This window comes from Agelaius tricolor, unplaced genomic scaffold (genome assembly GCF_023055355.1).
Source record: "Agelaius tricolor isolate 1412-34295 unplaced genomic scaffold, bAgeTri1.0.p SCAF_1, whole genome shotgun sequence".
Classification (NCBI taxonomy): Eukaryota; Metazoa; Chordata; class Aves; order Passeriformes; family Icteridae; genus Agelaius; species Agelaius tricolor.
In genome coordinates this window covers 96,691,884-96,715,604 of record NW_027269261.1, presented here as the reverse complement: position 1 = coordinate 96,715,604, position 23,721 = coordinate 96,691,884, and the positions used below count along the sequence as shown (strand labels likewise).

The 23,721-nt window shown below is 36.8% G+C and overlaps 1 protein-coding gene across 25 annotated transcripts in view; it reads left to right on the top strand.

The window, feature by feature from the left end:
* The window catches only part of RIMS1 (regulating synaptic membrane exocytosis 1), a 306,557-nt gene that overhangs the window by 241,053 nt on the left and 41,783 nt on the right, over positions 1-23,721 (top strand). For 16 of the 25 annotated variants that reach the window (XM_071444970.1, XM_071444802.1, XM_071444874.1 and 13 more), the window contains one exon: positions 7,107-7,273. The exons of the other annotated variants lie outside the window; for them this stretch is intronic. In XM_071444970.1, coding sequence (XP_071301071.1) covers positions 7,107-7,273 — 167 coding nt within the window. The remainder of the gene's footprint in view (positions 1-7,106; positions 7,274-23,721) is intronic. 25 annotated transcript variants of the gene reach the window in all.

Below are 23,721 nucleotides of genomic sequence, written 5' to 3'. Positions count from 1 at the left end.
GTTCAGAGTCAAAGGCCAGGTGTCTCAGTTAGATTATATGTTACAGATTGATGGATATTTTTGTATTTATCTTTCTGAAACATATTTTTTGATCTTAACTCTCCAATATTTATGATAAGCATTGTTTTGGCCCTCCAATATGTTTTTCTTATTTGATCAGTGTAGATCCAATGTATGGTTAAATAGTTGTTAGAAAACATCAACATGCAATGTTGCAAATTTCTCTTATTCTTAGAACCTTGAGGTTTTTAGGATCTTCTTTTGGTTTTAAATGCATGTGGAAATCAAAATAGAAATCATGATGAGTACTGAATCAAAAGAGCACTGAATTATTCTATTCAGAATTTTGCTTAATTTCACTGTGGTGATAGTCATCACTTTAAAAATGCTACCAAAGCAAACCCTATGCTACTGTCTTTCTCTATCCTGAGAAAATGGTGAAAGAGTCAAAAAAATAACCAAGACAGATGAAGACTTGGACATTTGAAAATGTAGTATGTTATATCAGCTGTTGTGATAAAGCTGATGACTGAGACTTCTCAGAACTGAAGACTGTACCAAATTTCTGCTGCCAAAATTTGTGAAAAGTCTTCAAAAGCTGCAGAAACAAGACTAACTTTATTTAAAGAAATTAAAAATATTAAGTGGTATAATAGGCATTCTGGAATAGTGAAAAAGAAATATTAGCTGACTATTAAAAAAAAAGCAAATGCAAGTAGAGTTTTTCCCTCTTTAACCAAAATGCTTCTTTCTTTCCTAAATAGCAGTGTTTTCCCACTGCTCCAGAAAATAAATACATTTTTAAGAGAAATTATACTGTACTGAACATTAAGAAAATAGTCCATTTTGCATTTCAGAGCAATCAACTCACATGGGTTTGATTCTTCCAATATTTTTGCATTTGCAAATATGTTTGTTTTATTGCATACAAAATTCTCTAAACTATTCAAAATTTTTCCTTCAGTATGGGACTGGATCATATTTGCAACGCTTAATTATGCATATACAAAATAATTCATGAAAGTTAAATAAGTTTTCTCTTATATTGAAACAAGCCTTTTTTAAACAGAGATATTGTAACTGGTCCTTTGCAATTTCCAGTCAATTTCTGATGCATTACAGTTTTGGAATTTTTCCCACTCAGTTTCTTAATTTTCTAGTTACAGTAAGCAAGCAATAATTTTCCAAAAGTGTACTATGCAGGTTTCCATTTTGAACATCCATTAGTGGATTTAGAATAGGCAACTGTCTGCCCTGCAACATTTGTATACGTCTTCATGGCTGTTCCACTCTGTTTTGAGGCTTTCACAAAGCTCACATCCTTATTTCCTCCCAGTGCAGTGGAAAGACTCCATCATTTATGTGAAACAATTAACTTCTAATAAGCTAAAAAAATTTTAAAAAAAGGGAATTTAAAAAGCCACCAGACCTCTGAGGATGTCAAAAGAGTTTGAATAAGAGCTTTAAACATGTCTGCCTTCTTTCTTTTATATTGGTGAGGTGTAGTAGCTAGTGTGCACATATTTGTGCTGTTTCAGTGCTTGAGCGAATCAAAACATTTGGTGGCATAATTCTGGATTTGCACAGAGGTCAGGTGAATTACAGTGTAATGCAATTTTAATTCAAAATACAGTACGTTTTTTTATTCCAGATGCCACACGTAGAATACAAACACAAAGCTGCAGCTGCTCTGGCTTAACATTTTTTTTTGAAGTTCTGTTTATTCAAGAGAGTTACTGATTAGAGCACTGTAGTTTGTACTTAAAAAGGATGTCACTCTATATTTAGATGCAGTACTGACTTAAGACTGTATGTGATTGAAAAGCATTTAGCATAAAAGCGTAATCATGGCATTTGTTCAGTGGCACTGTGGATTTAGCTCAATAGTTTCTGTCTTAACTCTTATGTGTTAGCAGTTAATGTCTAAAGCAGGGGCTGGGTAGGATACTTGACCTGATAGGAGGCTGGGTATGTTAAGCTATGCTGGGTAAGGCATCTAGGGCTGTATATAGAAAATACTTTTGGATATAGATAAATACTTTTTGGTCCCCTTCCCCCACCTTGAAGAAAAAAATCTTTAATATATGTTGTATTAAGATGGCAGTCACTCCAGTGCTGGCTGGATTTTACAAAATTTAGTGAGTTCCATTCATTTGACCTGTGGGCTTCACTGCAGTTTCCTCATGGTTTGACTCGCTCATTTTTACTGTTCCCTGTTTGGAAGCTGAGCCGTGTTCATAGGAGTTGGATACAATTGTAGGAAGGGTTTTTAGAATCACTGGTGCTTAGTGGCCCCTGGACCATGGTGTGAGCTGCTCCTAAGACAGAAGCTGGTGGGAGTCAGTGGTGAGCCCTGAACAGCCTGAGGTGCCAACTGCTGGGCTGTGAATGCCAGCAGCTTTCCCAGGAACCGCATGTGAGCAATCATAAAACTCAAGGTGCTTTGTGCAGGATTCAGTGTTTTCTGACAAAATTCCTCATTAGAGTGCGTCAAAAGATAGATGTGATCTCAAGACTTCTGTAGTCCCTGAATGAATCTGTGCATCTGGTCTGTATTTCCCTTTTCTCATGTTAATGACCTCATTTTAAACCCATTTTATTTTTTCATTTCATTTCCTCATTTTGAGCACCTAATGAGGTATATATTTGTCAAGGTTGATCACCTGGGGCTTTTTTTGCAGTCAAAGGACAGTACACTCTGAACTCTTGTATTCTTCATGGTTTTGGGAGTTAAATTTAGGAATAGAAATACTTTCATATTAGAAATACTTTCTAATATGAAAGATAATCCAATTATAATGAACTGTTAAATGACTTCTAAGATGTGCCTTATAATCAGTAAAATTGCTAACATTGTTAGTCATGAAGGAGGTGTAAAATAATTTGTGAAGTACACTCTTTTTGTCTGTGGCTATGGTCTTCCCATTGATGTTAACAGATCTGCAGTTCATCATAGCCCTTTTTTCTCATTTTGCTGGTGAGCAAGAAGCAACAGCTCCACAGGTGATAAAGTGAATGGAAGAACTGCATTCCAGCAGTTTATAGATGTCTGTTTTTGTAATGCAGGCGAGGAAAGCACAGATAATTTTGGCATTTGAAACTAGTTGTTATTAATTTTTAAAAAACCAGACCTACTCTTTAGTAATTGCTATTGAAGTTGCTGCAAACTTCAGTGACTCTCCTAATGTGATGAATAGTGCACCTTGGAAAAGAAATGTTACATAAGCTTTAAGATATAGAGCTGAAAGAAAAGTGGTTGCACTGAAAATATACTTCATTTTGAAGATTCAAAATGATGCAATGTTTAAATATAATATATCAGGGAAACTTATTGCAAATATATGTGCGGTTTCAAAGAGCAGCAGTTTTTTGCTTTACCATAGAACTTTATCATATTATTTTTGAGCCCAGTTGGAAACCTGCAGACATTACTTCATTGCAGGTACCATATAAGAGGATCTTAGCCCATGTTATTTTTCTTCTGAATTGTACATTCAGGTGTATTGCAGTAGTAAAATATTCTCATTTTAATGAGCACTGCTGTATGGAATACTACGATTTATTTCTCTCTGTATTTGAAGGGAAAAAGATTAACTTCAAAATTGCCTTAATTTTGTTCATCTGTTAGCTGAGATGACTGATTATCAGATTGTATCAGAGGCAGGTAGGAAATCATTAGAACAACTTGTATGCCTCCTGTAGAAGTCAGTGAATTAATTAGAAGCAGCAGGTATAAGAAGGAAAAGCTAAATCCAGAAGTAGTGGTAGGAAAATGCAAACTCTGTAGCACTCAGCATTAATTTTCAGCATCATTACTTTTTGTGCTAATCTCTATTTCTGTGAAGGGAAAGGTTTTCAGTTTCTTGGGAATCACAGCCATGGCATACAGTGTAAAGGGATAGGAAAAGCTCAGCCATGCCATGAAAATCTCATTTAGGATGTTTTTTGCAGTGTGATTGCAATACAAGGCAAGTAGAAGACATGCATTCAGTCTTTTATTTATGTCTTATGTCACTGTAAAATTCTGTTTACCAACATATGAAAAACTGTCTTTTAAGCCAGTCTGATATCTACAAAACAATTTCATTTTTCAGACTGCTGGATTATAAGGAGCAAAACAGAGTGAGGGTATCTATATAGCTGCCACTTACAGGATGATACCTGGGCTGAAGACTCCTGCACCAGTAAATGGTTTCATATTGATACTGAACAGTCAATTGATGAGGCTGAACCTCTAAAAAGCCACTGATACACAAACTGGGACTTGTAACTTCTCTCACAGTATTCTAACCAGTAAGGTGCACAACCATGCTTGATGCTTTCCCTCTCTCCCCTCTCCCCATCCTTCCCAGCCCACCTGGATACCCCATGAAAGGTGGAACAAATTCAGTACAAGTGAAACAGGGGGTCTTTTTCATGACATACCCAGTCCACCTGTTGAATCATAAATTGAGTGCTAGCAGCCTGATTCAGGTGTGGCTTGGAACCAAGGCCAGCAGCCAAAACCTCCCTCAATATGTAGAAGGAAGGCTTCCAGCAGGAAAGCTTCCAGAAGTCACTGCATCTGGCCTTGGTGGTTCTCTGGTGGGGGAGTCTGCCTTCTCCAGCAGCATGTCATGGTTGCTCAGGGACCACCTAAGCCTTCTACCACTGCAGGTTCACTGTGTACACTCTCAAACCAAAGGCCACAAAGAGAATATGGACTTTTTGATGAGGAAGAGAAGTAATTGGACATTATAATGGCAGAGGGAAGAAGTCAGATTGTCTTCAGCAAATACAAATTAAGCATGGAGATGGTTCTGAAACAGTCTGATGCTATACTTAAGAAACCCCATGCATTTGAGAGAGACTGCTTGGTTATATTTTAAACAAAGAATTTTTGAAACCTCAACTTCAAAGGATTAATTTGTAGATATAATCTCAATATATGGGATGCGTGAAATCCCTATTTCATTGAAATCAATAGAAATTTTATTATTTAATGGGATGATTTTGCAGATTGCAAATCTGTTTAGATTAATGGAAAGTCAGATCATTCCATGTGTCCAGATAGTTTTCATATTTTTACATGTCTCATTTAGAGCTTGAGGGATTCATTAGGAATTCTTTAGGAATTTTGCATAAAACATCAAGTCTGATTCAGGACTGAGGCAATTTAACTTATGCTGGAGAGAATTAACCATTCAGCTTTCTAGCCTCTGAATATTTAGCCTAAGTAAAAAGTTTTCAAACTTGTATTCTTGCTTTGAATATTTTTTTAGACTTTAGAAGGAAAACATGATATCTTATTATAAAATAGGTCTGATAAGAATTATTATGCTTTGTGTTTCCAGTTTGGAGTTACCATTTATCTTGCAGTCTGAAGGATAGCAATTAGCAAAATTGTTTATTAGAATCTACAAGCCATTAACAAAAGGTGATCTGAATAAACATATCAGCATAGTCTCACCCCATTGGGCATTTATATTCAGTAAAGTCACAATTCACTTGTAAAGAGAACCTCCCAGTAAATTCCTGCTGTAGTTGAATTTATTTTTGAGCATCATGGTACTTGAGTCCTTTCTGTTACCCATTTTCTTATTACAGCCTTGTCTCCTGCAGATGTTTTTAATTAGGCACTGCAAGGCCCTCACATGGTATTGCTTAGAGTTTCTGCTCTGTTCTAGTGCAGTGTTCTAATGCACACCTGAGAGACACAGAGAGACAGTAAATTTGTATAACCTCCATTTGTCCTGTAGATTTCTATATTTACAATTGCTGCTTAGAATTGCTTTATTCCTTCCCCTTCTCTACTCCTGTTGACTTCCTCATTTTATGTTCAATGTTTTACCAAGAGGTTTCCAAGTGTGCACAAGCATAGCTGCTGACAGGCACTGGAGCAAGAGAAGCTAAACCTGGCTTAAGGAAAGGAGACCTGATACACTCATCTGCACAAACCCAAGCTTGTGTTTGCCAGGTTTTTGAAATTGTCATGGCATTTGCTGAGTGACTCAGCCAGCAGCCCAGTGCCTAGTTGGAGTTTGTATGTTCACAGACAGCCAGAGATTTGTGTATGATTCATAAATAAACTTTTATCACTTGTAATTTTGCAGAGCACAGATCTGGAAAATGAACTCTCTAGAGTGTCATGTCAAAAACTGCCTAGTGCTCCTATGTGTTAATAGTTTTCCCATAATATACCCTGGGAAGTATGCCACTGGTTTAGTTCCTTCCCAGCCAAGAGTACCTTCCTCTAATGACAGTGAGTTTTAGTTTTGTCAGCCTGAAAACTATTTGGTCCTCATATCTCTGTGAGTGAAGATTTAGGTAAGTAAAGTAAGTCATTGCTAGGATTGAAGCTTCCTTTTGTACCTGTCTGGCTGATGATATGAGCAATAAGAGCATTAGGTAGTGTGGTGTCACAGTTGATTTGAAAAGTGAAGTAACTTCTATGTTTGTCCACATATTCCTCCTGCTGGGTCCTCTGCTAGTTCTTAGGTGTGTGCAGATGTAAAAGCAACTAGATCAAGGAATTACCTGGAAAAATTCTCTATTTACTGAGTCAGCCTTCTGCCTAACTAGTCCTCTAGTATCACAATACAAAGAGAAATTTTGAGATAGAAAATGTAATTTTTTTCTTTTTTTATAGAGTTTAGGAACTGATATCAGTCCCTAATACTTTCATGTAGCCTTACATTTCATTCAGGCTCATATGCAGTGCTATGTGTAGGTATTTCATAGCATATATTTTTAATATTTTAAAAACTTAAAACAGAGTCTATATCCAAATGGATGGTATGCATGTGCTTGAGATGTCTGTCTGCTGCATAAATATTTCATATAATATTTCTTTATTGTAAGTTCTAGTGTGCTGAAGAACCAACAGCCTATTTAATTGCCAATGTGTTATTTTATTCCAAGTATCTTCTTTAGTCCATAAATAACATGTTTCATTTCTGCACTAGATGTAAAAGCATTATTTAATGTAGGCATATCTTGGAATTTCATACAATTTTGTTATATCTAAAAGCAGTTAAAGAGAATTGACATTCTTAGGTCCTGTGTTGTCTCGATGAATGTGTACTGTTTTGATGAGACTCCTCACCCTCTCTTTTCTTGATCTCTAGTATAACATACAAACAGATCAGTACAGAAGTTGTGATAACGTCTCTGCCAAATCATCAGATAGTGATGTCAGTGATGTGTCAGCCATTTCCCGAACCAGCAGTGCCTCTCGCCTCAGCAGCACAAGTTTTATGTCAGAGCAATCTGAGCGCCCTCGGGGCAGGATCAGGTGAGTTCTCCATGCAGCTTCAATTGCATCACACTCCCTCTTTCACTGAGTGCCAGAACACAACCAGAAATCCTTGAAACTGGATAACCACAACATAAGAATTTGTGAAAAATGTTATGCACATATAAACCGTCTTCTTATGCACATATAAACTGTCTTCCATGACTGGCCTAAGATGACAATATTTTTGCAGTTGTGCATCCTAAACAGAAAGCAAACTTCCCATGAGAAGATGATAGATTAATGTATTCATCCCACTTGAACCTGAACACAGGCTGTCCTCTCATTGTTGGTTAAAAATCAGTGTAATCAGTATGTCAGTAAGGTATTACAGCAGAAATATTACTAGATGTTTTTAGTTAGGCAGTTTTTTCATTAAAGTTTGGTTTTTCATCCTCAAAGTATTTTTCCCTACCTACATGCCTTTATTTTGCTGTTTTCATGTATATGAGAAATTACTAGATTTGAAACTAGTATTAATGTAGTAATTTTGATATTTCTTGTTCGAAAGTAGTTTAATTCAGTTCCATTATCAATAATCAAATACATCTTTCATCCTTAATACTGATCTATTCTGGGGTTAGGGCTTTTTTAGATACACACATTGGTTTTTGTTTTCATTTAACTTGATGACAAAACTCTCAGCAACTACAGCTGCTCTAGGATTAGGTTGGTAGTCTTTGATTACATTTGCCAATTCCTGAACTGTCAAAAATTCGACTTTAGGTTTTCTAAAACACAAGAAGAATTATAAACTGTAAAAAAAAAAAAAAAATTATCCCTACCAGGAAATCTGCCTAATATAAGTCTGGAAGGCATCATTTACCACTCAAAACACTTCTAGACAGACTCAGTGTCTGAGATCAGCTGCAGGAGTTTGGTATGTTTATGCAGAAGGAAGGGATGTTAGGAAAACTCAGCAACTGGCCTCTGTGTTTGAGCTAGATACACCTCATTTTCTTTTCAAGGAATGTTCACAAGGGTGTTTAAAGTCATATTTCACGTTGGTGGAGATGTAACCTGACAACTGCAGTAAGCCACAATCCAGCAGAAGACTGCAGTGTGACTGTGAATGTATTTAAAGCAATTTCAATTCATGTCCTTCAATGCTGCATTTCATCATGTCCTAGCTTTTCAGTATTTGACTCTTACAAGGGGCTCTTTTCATACCAAAATACCTTATTTCACAGACAGAATTTTTCTCAACTAGGCCCTCTCACAGTGTCCTTGTCAGGTTCAACAAAAATAGGATTTTTTTCCCACAGATATGTGTGACAGATTTTATCAGAAATTTTCCTTGAAAATTCCAGGATATCTGATTGTTAATATCAGGACTGGGAGAACCAGTAGCCTTGTGTGAGCCTGGCAAGGGTGAAACCTGGGGTCAAATCCTCAAGCTCTTCCATTCTTAGGAGTAGCAGAGCACTTTGGGTACAGAATTGGATGACCTAATATACAAAGCCAAGTGTCTGCAGTGGGAGTTCCAGTTCAGCTTCACTCTAGACCAGAAAAGTGAGATGTAAATGGAATTTAGATGCCTCCCTTTCTGATACTGTCCATTTCTGAGGATCCATACCTCAGAAATCAGACACTTTATGGCTAGCTTTAATCTTCTCTAAATTCAAGTAGTACTTCCATAGTGAACAAGATGTGTAGCAGTAACATACAATGCAGTTCCTTCAGTAGAAATATGAGGAAGAAATTGAAAGACTGGGGAAAGGGTTGATTGTTTTAGGAACAATTTTTTTCATCTTGAGATTCATGCTGTGTAACTCCAGCCTTAAAAGCTATGTATCTTCAGTGAATTCACCTAAAAATAGTCCTTTATTAAATTATTTTTTAGCTTACCTAAGCCACCATTAAAAGGGAAAAAACACTTATTATCTTGGATGGTTCACCTCATCTTCAGACAGGTGTCAAAGGCAGGGGAATCATCCTTTTCTAGCATTAATTGTTGAAGAAACCCTAGATGACTTGTTGAGACTAGTTGCTTTAATTTTTGACATTTAAGATTAAAAGGATTCTTTCTCTCAATTGCTAAAATTTCTTTAAGGTCAAGGAATTAGAAGTTTTAAGTTCAAGTTTGATTAGTAATTTGAAATTTAAATTTTATTTTTGCCTCCAAAGAACCCAATGTTAACATGTATCTAACAGGATGGGATAAGGATAGGATGGTTGAGCAGGAAGGGTAGCATTTTTTGTCTAGCTGCTTTTGTCATTCTGAAACCACCTATCCAGCATCATCTTCATTTGGAAGTGTGTCTGGCCAGTGGCCATGGCAACTGTGTGAGCATAATGTTACATTTAAGGACAAAGTTTGTTGAACCGCCTTTTCTATGCACCCAGTTTTGTTCTCCATATATGTTCTAGATATGAACCTAGTAAGCATATAGAAACTCAAAGGGGAGGTAGCTCAGTTCTAGCCATTTCACTAAATTGAGTCATTCAACAAGTATCCTTATTTTGAAGAGTAGTCTGGGGCTCAGATTAGTAACCTGAAGTGATTGATGCAAGTTCTAAATACAAGTATATAAAATAGCTTCTTGCTCTCTAATTTGTTTAGCATTTTCAGGTATGTGTTATAACAAATGGCTTTACATGGATAAGCTGCTCTGTATATGAAATTATTCAAAGCATCTTTCTTGTTACTGTTCTGGGTAGTCTGGCTGGCTGCTGTGCTCTCCGGTTGGAAGTGCAGAAAAAAGTACCAGGAATTTTTAGTGTGTAAACAAAAAGTTCTGGGACTTCTGATTTGAATCAGAATCAGATTTGTGAATTTGGAGTTGGTGTGTATTTAATGAGTGAAGCCAAATTATCAGTCCTTCTTTATGGAGACTTGCTTTTATTGACCATGGTCTTTATGCATTCATGCTACAGTCACGCAGTACTTTGTGCCTGCATGTGTTGGAGACGTCACTGTGTATAGCTCTGAAACATTTCTCACATCCTAAATGAAGCAGAAGGAACTATTTTTGTGGTTTAATGCAAATGATTGATAAGTAGGAACCCATGATGATTAATCAGCACCATATGGACATGATCAGACAAAGAAGGATATTTGCTGACTAAATAAAAAACTATACCAGATTCTGTCATTGGACCACTTTTCATTTGTAGCCTGTTTATGCAAAGATACCTGGACTTCTTGGTGCTGTTAAGTAGGGAGCTATCCTGCATGGTAAAGGTGAGGTGGGGGCTTCTGTTTTGGAGGAACAAGCTACCATAAGGTGTTTCACTTAAATCTGATTTAATAAAATCTGCTAAATTTATGAAAGACTAAATAATTTTTTTTAAGGTGAATTTGTCTCACTGTATCTGAATTTCAAACAAATTGCCCCTGCATTAGGAATATTACTGTTATCTCTCATTTTGAATTTGAAAACCACATCTTATTAAGAATTATGGTTTTTATCTTGATCAATGTGTGATATAATATCATTATGTCTGTGCCAAATTTTAATCTGTTTTTACACGCTTTTTTAAATTGAATGCTTAAGTGCAATTAAAATATTTTATATGAGCTTATCAAGGAAAGAGGATAATGTAATGAGTTGTAATAGTGGATTTAAACCAGTTCTAATTTATTTCACATGTTATGCCATGCCACTGAATGGCTTGTATCACAAGCTTATATATGGTTTTTGGGAATTTTGTTCTCCGTATGTCATTGAAGTTTGTACTGTCAGACTCTACCTGACAAACCTTTTCTTCCCTGATTTGCAGAGCAGAATATACAAATTTTGTGCAGCTGTTCTTCTTTCAGTACACTGAAGCTTAACTCCAGTACACCTGAGCTCTAAAACAGGAATGAAGGAGTAGAGAAATGATGATTTGGGATCAAGTGAGGAAGTGGTTGATGGGTTGATAGGCAATGGGTGCAGAGAGATGGAGACAACCAGGACCTCCTAAACAACAAAACAGGGCAGGGAGGAGCCACCCAGAGTTTGTGCATGTGAATAAGGATGTGATTGAGAGAAGAGCATTTAGGGAAAGCTGTCATACCTTTTCTGGGGAATGAGCACAAGCGTGTGGCTCTCTAGATGGCCTGTGCTCTAAAGCATGGGGAACAAGCCAGAGGAATTGGAGGTTTGTTGTGCAGCTGCAGGACTGTGGTCTCATCATGATTACAGAGAAGTGCTGGGATAGTTCCTATTACTGGAGTGCTGCAATCCATGGAAGCACAGGGCAGGATAGCAAGGAAGGATAGCAAGCCCTTTCTGTGAGAGAGCAGAATATGCAGGGAGCTCTGCCTGGAGATGGGTGATGAACAAGCTGAAAGTTTATAGCTCAGGGTTAGAGGCCCAACCAATGTCATGATATTGTAGGTGTCTGCTATGGACTTCTTGATCAGGAAGAATTAGATGAAGCCTTCTTCCAGTTGTAGGTTCTTGTTTTCATGGAGAACATAAACCATCCTGGTATCTGCTGGTTGAGCAATGCAGTAGGGCACGAGAAATCCTGGAGGTTTCTGTAGTGCACTGATGACCAAAGGGAAAGTCTGGAGCAAAGACTCAGCAGAGAATTACCTGATCAAGGAACACTTAAATAAACTGGACATATAAAAGTTATTGGCATGTGATGAGGTGTACCCATGAATACTAAATGAGCTGTTGTTGACTGATGGCATTGCAAAGCCAGTCAGTAATCTTTGGAACGTGGCATTCAGGAGATGTTCTTCAAGACTTCTTCAAGGAAGAAAAATTATCACTACTATCTTCAAGATGGGAAAAGGATCTTGTAAGCTATAGGCCTGTCAGTCTTAGCTCAACCTTTGGGTAGGTGATGGAACAAACAGTCCTGGAAACTATTTCCAAACATATGTGTAGAACAAGGGGGTGATTGTGGATAGTCAGCATGAAATCACAAAGGGCAAATCAAGACTGACCAGCCTGATGGCCTTGTTTCATTAGTTGGCTAGCTTGATGGATGAGAGAAGAATATCAGATGTTCTCTATCTTGTCTCTGCTAAGAAGTTCAACACCCTCTTCTTAAACACCCTCACAGACAAGCTGAGGAGGTACAGCCCAGGTAAGTAAACAGTGAGGCAGATTGGAAACTGGCTGAATGCCAGGCTCAGGGCATTGTGACCTGTGACACAAAGTCCAGCTGGAGGCAAATCATTTGTGCTGAATGCTTGGGGTCAATATTAAGGCAGTACTGTTTAACATCTTCATTTGTGTTTGGAATGATGGGGCAGAACGCACCCTCAGCAGGTTGGCAGACAACAGAAAGCTGATATCAATAGTTGATATAGTACGGGGATGTGACACTATTCAGAGGGACCTCAACAATGGAGAAATTTAGGAACCTCATTAAGTTCAACAATGGAAATGAAAAATCCTGCACCTGGGGAGCAGTAACCCCATGTGCCATTGCACACTGGGGACGCACAGCTAGAACACAGCTTTGCAGCTGGAAAGCAGCTTTTCAGCAAAATCCCTAGGATGTTTCTGGATGCTAAAATGAACCTGAGCCAGCAGTGCCTCCTTGCATTAAAGAAGTCCTACACCATTCTGGGGTGCATTAGGAAAAGTTTTGCCAGCAGGCTGAGGAAAGTGATCCTTCCCACTCGGCAGAGCTGAGTGGCTCTAGTGAGGCACCTCTGCAGTTCCAAGTCCAGTGCTGGGCTCCCTGGTACAAGAGACATGGACTGGAGCACATCCAGCAAGGGGCCATGAAGATGGTGAAGGGGTTAGAGTGTCTGTCATACAAGCAAAGGCCAAGAGAGCCGAGTGTCTACCCTGGAGTAGAGAAGGCTCAAGGGAAGTCTTATCAATGTGCATAAATGCCTGCAGAGAGAGACTGGAGAAAAAAGGCCAGGCTCTTCTCAGTGAGAGGATGAGCACAAACTGAAATAAGGCAAATCACATTAAAACATGAGAAAAACATTTTTTTCTGCGAAAATTTATTAAACACTGGAACAGGTGGTACTGAGATTTTGCAAAGTCCCAGTATCTGGGGATATCCAAACCCCAAGCAGATATGGCCCTGAGCAACCTGCTCTTATCACACCTGCAGTATGAGTTGGACCTTGCAATCTCCAAAAGGGTCCTCCAGCCTCACCTGTTCTGTTACTCTCTTTCAGATTTTCATTTCATGCTGCTTCTTCATTTCATGCTGTTCTCTTGCACAAAATGCTCAGTGTCTTTAGTTTGGAGCCAGGTAAAGTGACTGGAGGTTTGCCATCTCACTGAGGACAAACAGCAGCCTTGAGCTGCAGATCTCTCAAGATGATTTAGCCAGAGGTAACTCTCTGGATTGGAGATAGATTTTCTCCCACTGGTTTTCCATCCTCTCATGTAGTACTTTAGAGCTAGTTTGATACAATTTATAGTGGTAAGGGTCTAGAGAGAGTCTGAAGGGTCTTCTAACCTCTTCTCAGGATTCCCAATAATGCTGCTTGTTACATCATAAATGTATGTGATGTGACTGGTGCAGTACAGTTGTTCACTCCTTCCCCCACCCTCTCTAGACCAGGGCTGCAGCCCCCCTTCTCAGCACACTGATTCACTAAAATGCAGCTCTACTGCACCACAGAGCCAGCTGAGCAAAGTTATACTTCATGTCATAACAGTGAAGGAAAACAACACACCAAGGTTTTTCAGGCATTGATGACATTGAGGTCTGTGTTGTAATAAAGAAACCCATTCATTTCATGTTAATTACAAAAATAATTAAAATCTTTATATTGAATTTGTGCTACAGTGACTAAGGGTGTAGTCAAGATACTTTACTCATGAAAAAAATGAAATGTAAAATCTTTTAATTATTGATATAAATATTGCAAACAGAACTAGTGGAAGCAAAACCAGAACACTAAAGCTTATTCATCAATAAAAGTAAATCTCCTGGAAAATAGGAACAAATTCACCAGTAATTTCAGACTGGCTTTGTGGAGGATATTCACTATGCCACACTCATTATCTAAACCTGGGAGAAGAGCCTGAAAATGTGTGGAGTATAATGAATATTTTGTTCCCTGCCTAAGTTTGATCCCATATTTCTTAATGAACCAGTGTAAGGGCAAGTTCACATTATGTAAAGAAAGGATGGAGCTATGTAAATTTGCAGTGGAATGTGCAGTCCTGGAGCCTAGCTTAAGAGGGATCTGTTTGTGTGTACTAGGTAAAATTGGGTATTCCTAGGGCTTATAGCTCTCATTATTGGTATTCTGTATAAAAATAAACGTTATTTTAATTATTCAAGGTGTTATCAACCCAGATCCTTGTCTGGAAAGGAGACATCATGTACTTGGAAGCAAGGTGGTTCCTCATTCTTGGGTTCTGAGAGCCTTCAGGGTGTCACAGTAGAAGACATAGTAGATGATTTTGTGTGCTGTATGTGCTGTGGCACTGCCAAGCAGATATAAAGAAACCCAAACCCCTGCATGCCTCATGCATTCCCAGCTGTGTGCCCTCAGGTAACCATGATCACACTGCTCTGGCAGCTGGGTCTCTTGCTTAGAAGTAGGTGTTGGCAGTGTATTAAGAGCTAGATCCTACAAATCTCCACAGGTGCACAGACAGTGGTGTGGCAATATCAGTCTGCATCATGTTTAAAGCTGGCCCTGAAATGGCATTTTCAAAGGGGTGTTTCCTGGGTTTCTGCTTAAATTCTGCCATGTGTTGTATTTCAAAGCATAACAGTGGAAGGTCTGTTCCATATTTCTCAGGCCTAAAGCACCACTGAGTCAGATTACACACCTGCAGCAGTAGCAGAAATGATGAATTCTTCTGCATATATACTCACTTATGAATCAGATCAACCTTTTCAGTTGTCACATTTCTAAAGAATCTTGAACCAAGTTCTCATTTGCTGTTTATCTTCTATATTACACCTGCTTCAAAGCCTGCATAGCTAAGGTCTTGCAAATTTATAGATGGCTGCAGTTGCAGTCTATCAGCTGGGCTATGGGCCACCAGAATCAATGCTTCAATATGATTTGGTTTTAATCAGCTGTCAAAGCTCCAGTGCAATGGTGCTCATTGAAAAGTTACTCATTTCTTTTCTTAATGTGAACTGACATGGCTTTGGGGACATAGTGCTGTTCTCTTTTCTGAAGTTTCCATTTTTAATGGCCAAAATACTAAGTTCCAAATTTATTTTTTAAATTGTCTCTGCAAATTTAACTTGACTTAAGAGTATTTATTGACCTGGGTATTTCATTCTCATGACAAATTGTAGATCCTGCAATTTTAATGTGCAAGATTTTTTAAGATGATTAGGATATATTTCTCATTAGTGTGCAATCTTCTTCTATGTAAATTGGAATTCCTCCTTTCTAAGAAAGAGAGATATTAGAACTAGTCTACGCTAATCAAAGTAATTTGTATATTTACAATGCAATATTTCTTTTGTATTAAAATGTACAAATAGCAGTCTTTTTTTCTGTATTGGAAATTTATAAGCCAAAAACAATGTGAATTTCACAGGAAAGTGAAAACCAATTAAATTCTTTAACAAGTCTACACTCAAGATAGTGGTAGTTTTTTGCAAGAATTATTACACTTTTAATGGTTGTTAATAACATGCTGTGGAACACATTGGCATAATGTTAACATCCTAAATCTGGATTTAAAAACAACAATAGTTCATATCCTTATTTAAAAACAGGGAGGGGAGACTTCTGTGTGTGCTTAACAAATTGATACCTAGATTCACTTTCCTCCTAGAGGAGTGAATGATCTTTGTCAAGAGAGAGAGGTATTTTTAACAAAACTTTAAACTCCTTGTCTAGTTTTCATGTACACCAAAAGCTTGAGCTGATGGAAAACTTGTCGTCATGTAACTGTGTTGAGTAGCAATAGTATGACTCCTACTTTGCTTAAAATGCAACAATTAAAATAGAGAAACATGGATATAAGAACAAACAGTGCAGGCCTTGTAAGATAATACAGTTTTATTACACTGCAAAATGAAATTTGTAGTTACTGCAAATTCCCTAGCAGGATTAGCAAGGACTAAGAAATGTTCACTTCACAGATGGGGACAATTGTGTTGTAGCTATCATCAAAACTGATAAATGAGGAGGGGTTTTTTAAAGTTTGGGATGGTAATAATGTTCATTTTTTGCAAAAAAAAACCAAAACAAAACAAAGGGTTTTTACATTGAAAAAAGCCTGATGAAGATTTTGAGGTGAAGCCATAGGGAGAAAGCCTTCTATAAACTTGTTTAGAGAATGAGGCAGGAATTGTAATTATCTTCTTACTTGACTAGTTTATTACTGCTCTGGGAAATCACTCTTTGCCCCATAGTTTTTATTTGATTAGTGACAAATCATTTCAGACATGTCTTTGTTGGTGGTCATATACTGCCTGTTGCATGGGATTTTATTGTGTCTTGATGCTGTGGATTCAACATTCCCATCATGAGGGAAGTTTGGAGCAAAACTCACCTATGATTCTTCAGGGCTCTGGTTTGTTTAACCCAATGACAGAGTAAGAGGCTGCATGGTTGCTGAGTTCACCATGCAAAATGGGATGATGGCACATGAGGAAGATTTCTCTGCAAAAGCAGAGAAGATAGTGAGTGTTTTGTGGCTACAAAACTGGCCATCCTTTGAGGGAATGATAATATACTAAATACTTGTGATAGGACATTGAAAAGACTTCTTTTGTTCCATTTCCACAGGAATTTTTAGGAAGTGTTTTGTTTTCGGAAAGAGTGATAAAAAGAATTTATTCCTCACTTTCTTATTCTCTTTCTACTTCACTATCACTATGAACTCTTTCCTTCCAGGGATTATTGTCCATTATACTCTTTTTGTACTTCAGTTAGTTGACTTTGTCTTGAGTCATGCCTGATGGGCAGCAATTGCAGCCTCCCTGCATCCTGGGCAGTCTAGCTAATTTCTCCCAAAAGCAGATACAAGAGGTGCAGTTCCTGAGAGGCACTGACTTTCTGCCTCTGACCTGGAGACAAAATAGTAATATTCAGGAAAAGTATGATCTATTTAGCAATAGGGCCTGTGGGTGAGTGCAATGTCACTTTGTAACAAGAAACTTTCCTGGTGTCTCTAAACCTGGTATCTGATATCTTTGAAATCTTTAAATTCTTTGAAATCTTTGAACATGAGAGGTATCACTTAAAGAAGTTGTTTTACCAAATTGACAGGTACTCAGAACTGTCAGGTACTGTATTTGTGCCAAATAGAAGGATCACCTCATTGGAATCTTTCAGTCAGGCATTAGCCACTTCTCAAAGTGAAGTGAATTGATAATTTGGGGTTTGTTGTTGGTTTTGGGTTTTTTTCTTGTAATTTCCTTCAAAAAGGTCAGGCAATCTGCCATGGTATATCAGCTGGAACTTAGAATAGATTGAAGAAGAAATTTGACCATGGGCAGAAACAAGGCATGGAAAATTTCTACCTAAATTTTTCATGTTTGACAAACAGAATAGATATAGGTAATAGGAAAGGCAATTTTTGTCTAAAATCTCCACAGTGCAAGCATCCACTGCAAAACTTGAAGTAAATTGCCAATTTTACTTTGTTTCTGATTATCCAAGTCACTGCAGCTAAAAACTGAACCCCCAAAAAGTTTCAATAACTGTGCACTTCCCAGTTTCATTAGAAAGAAACACATTGAGCATGACCTGTGAATAGTTAATATTGCTGCTCAGGTGATCTGTCCTGGGGCAAGGACAGGCACTCTGATGTAACCTGAGTCACAACTTCTGCTTTTTTCAGGGGAAATAGAGGGCAGTAGCCTCCATATTATTACCATGATGGCAACATAAATGAAAACATTTTAGATAAGCTGCTTAAAAAATATAATGTATCCTCTTTACCCCCAAAGCGTGTATTACAGATGGAAACTTCTGGTTTTGAGGTCATTTATATACAACACCAAGGTGAAGCCAGAGTAATTAATGTTCTAATTATTCATTATCTAAAGATAATGATTTTTGAAAATCCATCATTATAAACTGCTTTATGTATCTGTCAGAGAGGGAGGGAGATGGAGTCTTTAATCCCTTCAGAACATCTGCACATGAAAAATGTACTATGGAGCATTGCCTCTGCATTTTTAATTATCTAATTATGTTTCCTCTTTCAAAGAAACTGTCACATCACCAGCAGTCTTTCTTAACAATTTCAGAAAAATGGAAAAATTATTTTAATTGGTTTTTCATTTAATTACTGCAGTTGATAAAGATGAAATGTAATCCATAAACTTTTAGTTTAAGTACATTATGCTAATATTTTGAAAATGCAGTACTTGTTATTTTTAGATTAAAGAAACATTGCAAAATAGTTTTAGCCATGGCTCAGACCTCAGAGGACTTATCACTTCCTTTATCTTCATCTCAGTTTACTATATTTTTATAATTTTATCTGCACTTTTTTTGTTATTTCTGACCTTGCACTATCCCATTCAGCTTTTCAGATTCTCCTCCTGCATTTCCTTTTTTTTTTGCTATTGCCTGTTGCTGTTATCTACTTTTGAAAAGGAGCAGTGAGCAATCTATTTCATACCAGTGAATGTAGCATTTTTTACATGAAGAGCAGCAACACCACAGGTACTTCAGTACCTCGTGCTTTAGAGGGAAAAAAATACAACAGGGAAAATAACATTACTCCTGAATGTCATGCAAAGAAAGAAAAATTGGTGAATTGAGCGTTCTTGATGTTGAAAAAAGCTTCCTTCAGTGTGGACATACACATCTTTGTGTTTGTCATACACACATACATTCCCAATATCTATTTTCTCGATACAGATTTGCATCCTTTCTATGTTTGGTAACTGAATATATGCATGGCTATATGCAGTCAAGTTTGAGCTGTTTGTCCTTTGATTCACATGAGCCTTTCCACATCAGCTTTAATAGCAATAGTTAACCCTGAGCAGTGCCCCTGGAGTGGCTGCTTTTGTGTTGGTTTCATTTTATGATTCATGTCATTAGTTGGCTTCAGGCTGATGGTGCCTTGGGTATGTGCAGGCAGACACATGGGCTCCCACATACAGAGCCAATTGTTCTGCTTGTTTCAGAGAATATAAATTAAGTTGAAATGTTCATGGCAAATAATAAAAAAATCTGCTTATCTTTTGCTTGGAAAACAGTTAAAATCTGCTTATCTTTCATAATGTTCAGGCTTGCTTTCTGAATTGTTATTCTTTTGTTTCATAGAGAAATGCTAGTTTTCCAAGTTTAAAAAGTAGAAACCTGTCAGAGCTGTGAAGCTGGCACAGTTCAGTGGTCAGTGTGCTCCTGAGAAAAGCATTGTCACAGCCCAGATTCTGACATACTGTGTTCAATGTGGAAATTTCCTGATCTTCCAAAGTAGAATTTTAACCAGTTAAGCTCCCAGAGGAGGCTGCTGTAACAAAATCTTCCCCAGCCCTTAGCTCAGTGAGAGTTTGCACACTGAACAGAGTGGGACTGAGGATGCTGGGGATTTGGCATCCCAGAGGGAGCAGCTGTGGCACTGAGTGGCATTTCCATGCAAAATAGGAATTCTCAGCAACAAATATAACTTAGAAATTACTGATCTTCAATATCTTAATACACCAATAGGACTCTTGACAGCAGAAGCAAGGGGTTTTTTTTTTTGTGATTTTAATAGCTAATTTCATAGAACATATTTCACCCTAGGACAATCTAATATATGATCAATGTGCATGTGAAATAAATACGTAGTTCCAGTAGGTACAGACTGTACGAAATTATTATTTGATTGAACCAACTTTTATGGTCTAAAAAATTCTTTTGACTAACTAGAGAGAATTATAATATAGAATATATGTTTGTCATTTGGTTTGTAAAGCACCATGCTTCAATTAATTTATTAAATGCTAATGAATATTTTTAAATATTTATTTTAAAATTTACAGTAATTTATCTTGCAGCAAATGTAATATATCGTATATAATATAAAATATAAATATTTTCTTAGAATAACAGAAATTTGTAGATAATTAATAGTTTGTATTTATTGATTACATATCATATAATACTAATACAAGATGCTTATTTTTAAAAATGTAATGTTCCTCATGATAAAAATATCTTCCCTTTGGTCCAGAGCTATTATGTGTTTAGGAGATTATTAGTATTCATGAGCTGCCTCATTGCAAAAGGGTGCACAGGGCTATGAGTGAGTACGTGGTGCTGCAGTCGGCAGCAGAGAGGGGAAGCTCAGTGCCTTGTGCTGCTGGGGGCCCGGGCTTCTGCTGGAAGCTTCAAGTTGCTGCAACTGCCTGAAAAGAGCTCACAACATCATCTGCACAGCAAGGAATACAGGGCATCATTTATTTACTCATGGCTTGCATTCTTGGGAAAATGGGTGGAGGAAAAATGAGGGCTCATGAAAACAAACACCTAAAATATTTTTTTGTACATCATCAGTAATTCTAAGTGAATGAGGGAAATGCTTTTATTTTAACAATGACCAATCAGTTCAGATTTTTTCTTTGAAAGGATTTACTTCCAGATATTACATAGGTGAGTTTATGGACAAGTATTTTTCTAGCTTTCTTACCACTGTGTTACTAACTTTCTTTTTCAGGTGGATTGTGCAGGTTTTTTATGTAATTATTGAGAGATACTGAGTATAAGTCTATATACCAATTTTCTCAGATCAAATGATTTTTCCAGTATGCTTTTATGGATCTTGAATATGTGCATAGTAGTTATCTGTACATAGAAAGATCTATAATGATGTAATACAGGTACTTGGCTTGATTTCAGTTCTAAATAGTTGAGTGTGCTGTACTTTTTAATTTAAGCAAGTATTATCCACAATGCTCTTATAGCATGCTCATATTATAAAATTTCTTTCAGGCTTAATTTTATGGTATCTTGTAACTCAAACTACTCTTTGAGTAAGTTTTTTTGTCTTAAAAGCTCATTCTTCATTCCCACAGATGCAACTTTCAGGTAGGGGCAGCTTGCATAATTGAATGTGTTGCTTTCTTTCATAACTCTGATGGCTGACATGTGAATACAGTCTTGATGTCTTGTGTAGTTCAGGTACAACTTTAGAAGGGATTTGTCTCCACTGCATCAGTTTTGGCAGGAAATAAAAGCATTTTTCTCTTGGTGGAAGGAGCAGTGTCTTCCCTGCTGATGCAGGAACCTGGGGGTAGTGTCTGACACCAGTGTTGGGCAGGCTCCTCTGCTCTTGCTGGGGTTACAGGGAGGTTTTCTTTAGAAGTTAAATTAAATAAAGTTTTAAAAAGTTAAGGATCCATTGGCTCTTTTTCTATGCTGAATATCTGTTAAGTAATACACAGGCCCATTTATATTGTCTGTAACCATTCTTAATATGCACAATTATGTTGTTATGGCTGTAATTAGAAGTACTTAGAAACAACATAAGACATTTGCCAAACTATTAATCAGAAGAACTGCTAAAGATCATAAAGTAATTGTAAATAAAAATTTAGTGAATTAATTAATTTATGACTTAATGGACTATATGAATAAATATGTTGCTCTTCATAATACTGCTACAGAAAACAATATTTATTTATTGTGTTATGATAACTAGGTTTAAATATAATTTAATAATTTACTAATTTTAGCCACAAGCCTGCAAAAACTTGCATCTGCATTTAAATGAATGTGCTAATAATCCCAGCAAGTCTGGAAAACAAAATAAAAATTTAGGTATGTTATCAAAACAGCTAAGTGCAAGGGGATGTATTCATGCAAGTCCTTTTCTTGTTTGTGCTTCATAGATGAAACTCTAACACTAGTGAATAAAGCAAGAGTGTGAGTTAGGAGCTTTTTCTTCAAGTGATAATCAGTAATAATGGCAAAACATTGTTTTAAGAGTAAAAACAAGAGTAAAAACACAGTTCTAAGAGTAATCAATTAGATGGTATAAGAATGCTGAATTTTAAATGCTCATTCTTTTGAGACTGTTTCAGTTAATGAAAAATAAAAAAATAGCACAGGGATTAGATGAACACAAAGAAAACTTAATCTGTTTGCTTTAACAAGAGGAAGTATTGGGCAGCTGTAAGATCCTTGGTCCTATCCCATTATGCCCATTTCTAGCAAATTAATAGCTATTTTGTACTAGTACACTGGAACATATTTTCTAGGAAAGTAGGACTTCATATTTGCAAAGTAAAAACAAGTATAAAATTAATTTGAATTCTAAATTTTTCTGGGTTTTTTTCCAATTAAGATAAATATTCTAGTTCCATCGACCTGTTGCAAAGAATCAAAAATGAAACTTATATGAGTTTTTGAAAAAAGTGATTTTTTTTCTATTATTCAGAAACTTTCCCTGAATTAGTGAATTCATACATCAAAAATGTTTTTTTCCAAAAGTTATAATACTATCTTTTCTTCATTTCTCAGCTGATGGACATCACTGGCTCCTAAATACATATTAAATAAAGTGAGATTAGAGAGCATTTCAGGTAAATTGTAAAAAAAAAAAAAAAAGAAGTGAAGGCTGGCATAAAAACATCGTTATTTTGGTATTTATTATATTCATAAACACCTGAAATTCAGTAGAGCAAATTCAATAATATGGTAAATAATTCTTTATTTGCATGGCAGATTTTATAGTCCATTGAACTTTAGTGCTGGAAATTATAGGTTTATAGATTAGCATGTTAGCAAAGCACATGCCATTGTTGGCAACGTAGAAACAGTCACAGAAATACAATTCCCAGTGCTGTTGGCAAGAAATTATCCATGTGGAAAGGAGTTGTCCATGTCTAATCAAAGTAGGAAGTAGAGTCCCCCAAAGTGAGGCCTTTGAACCTTAAAATAGTGAAATGTCTCTTGCTCCAGAGAAGAAACCAATTAACAGTGTTGCCTTCTATCCCCCTAGAGGCCTTTTCTTTGATAGTTGTGTATATATGTGTGGAAGATGGTACTTTATGAGTTTGGTTTTTTTTTTCCCCCATCTAAATTTCTTCCTAGAATGATTAATATGTTTGTGGTTTTGCTCACATTTATGTGAGTGTGTGGTGGGGAGAATGGTGATAGAACACAAAAGAATTCTACAAGAAAACTTTAAAATAAAAATGTCTTCTATTTTTGCCTTTCAAACCCAAAAGCCAGTCAATAACGTTTCTCTGGGACAGGAGGGAACACGACAGAACCTATTTTAAGTTCAGTGTACCTCAGGTAGTCCACTAAAATATGTTCTTGAGTACTTTGGTGCATCAAGCAGCTTGTTCTGTTTAATGGCGTAGGTGGTTTTTTATCTGAGCTTGACAGGAGCAGATTCTAAGTGCTGAAGATGGTTAAAAGCCTATGTAGAGGTTGATAGTGATCTTTCTATTAAGTGTTGTCTAGTCAAAGACTTAACTTTTCCAACTTCATTTTCAAAGAATAATGTCTATTTCTATGTTCTTTTACCTATGGTCACACATTAGTAACCCTTGGAAGCTGCCAGTAAAACAGGGCTACACCTTTTTAATTATAGTTTAGGGATACAATTTTTTATACTTTCCTGGATCTATCTTGGGACAGGACTAAT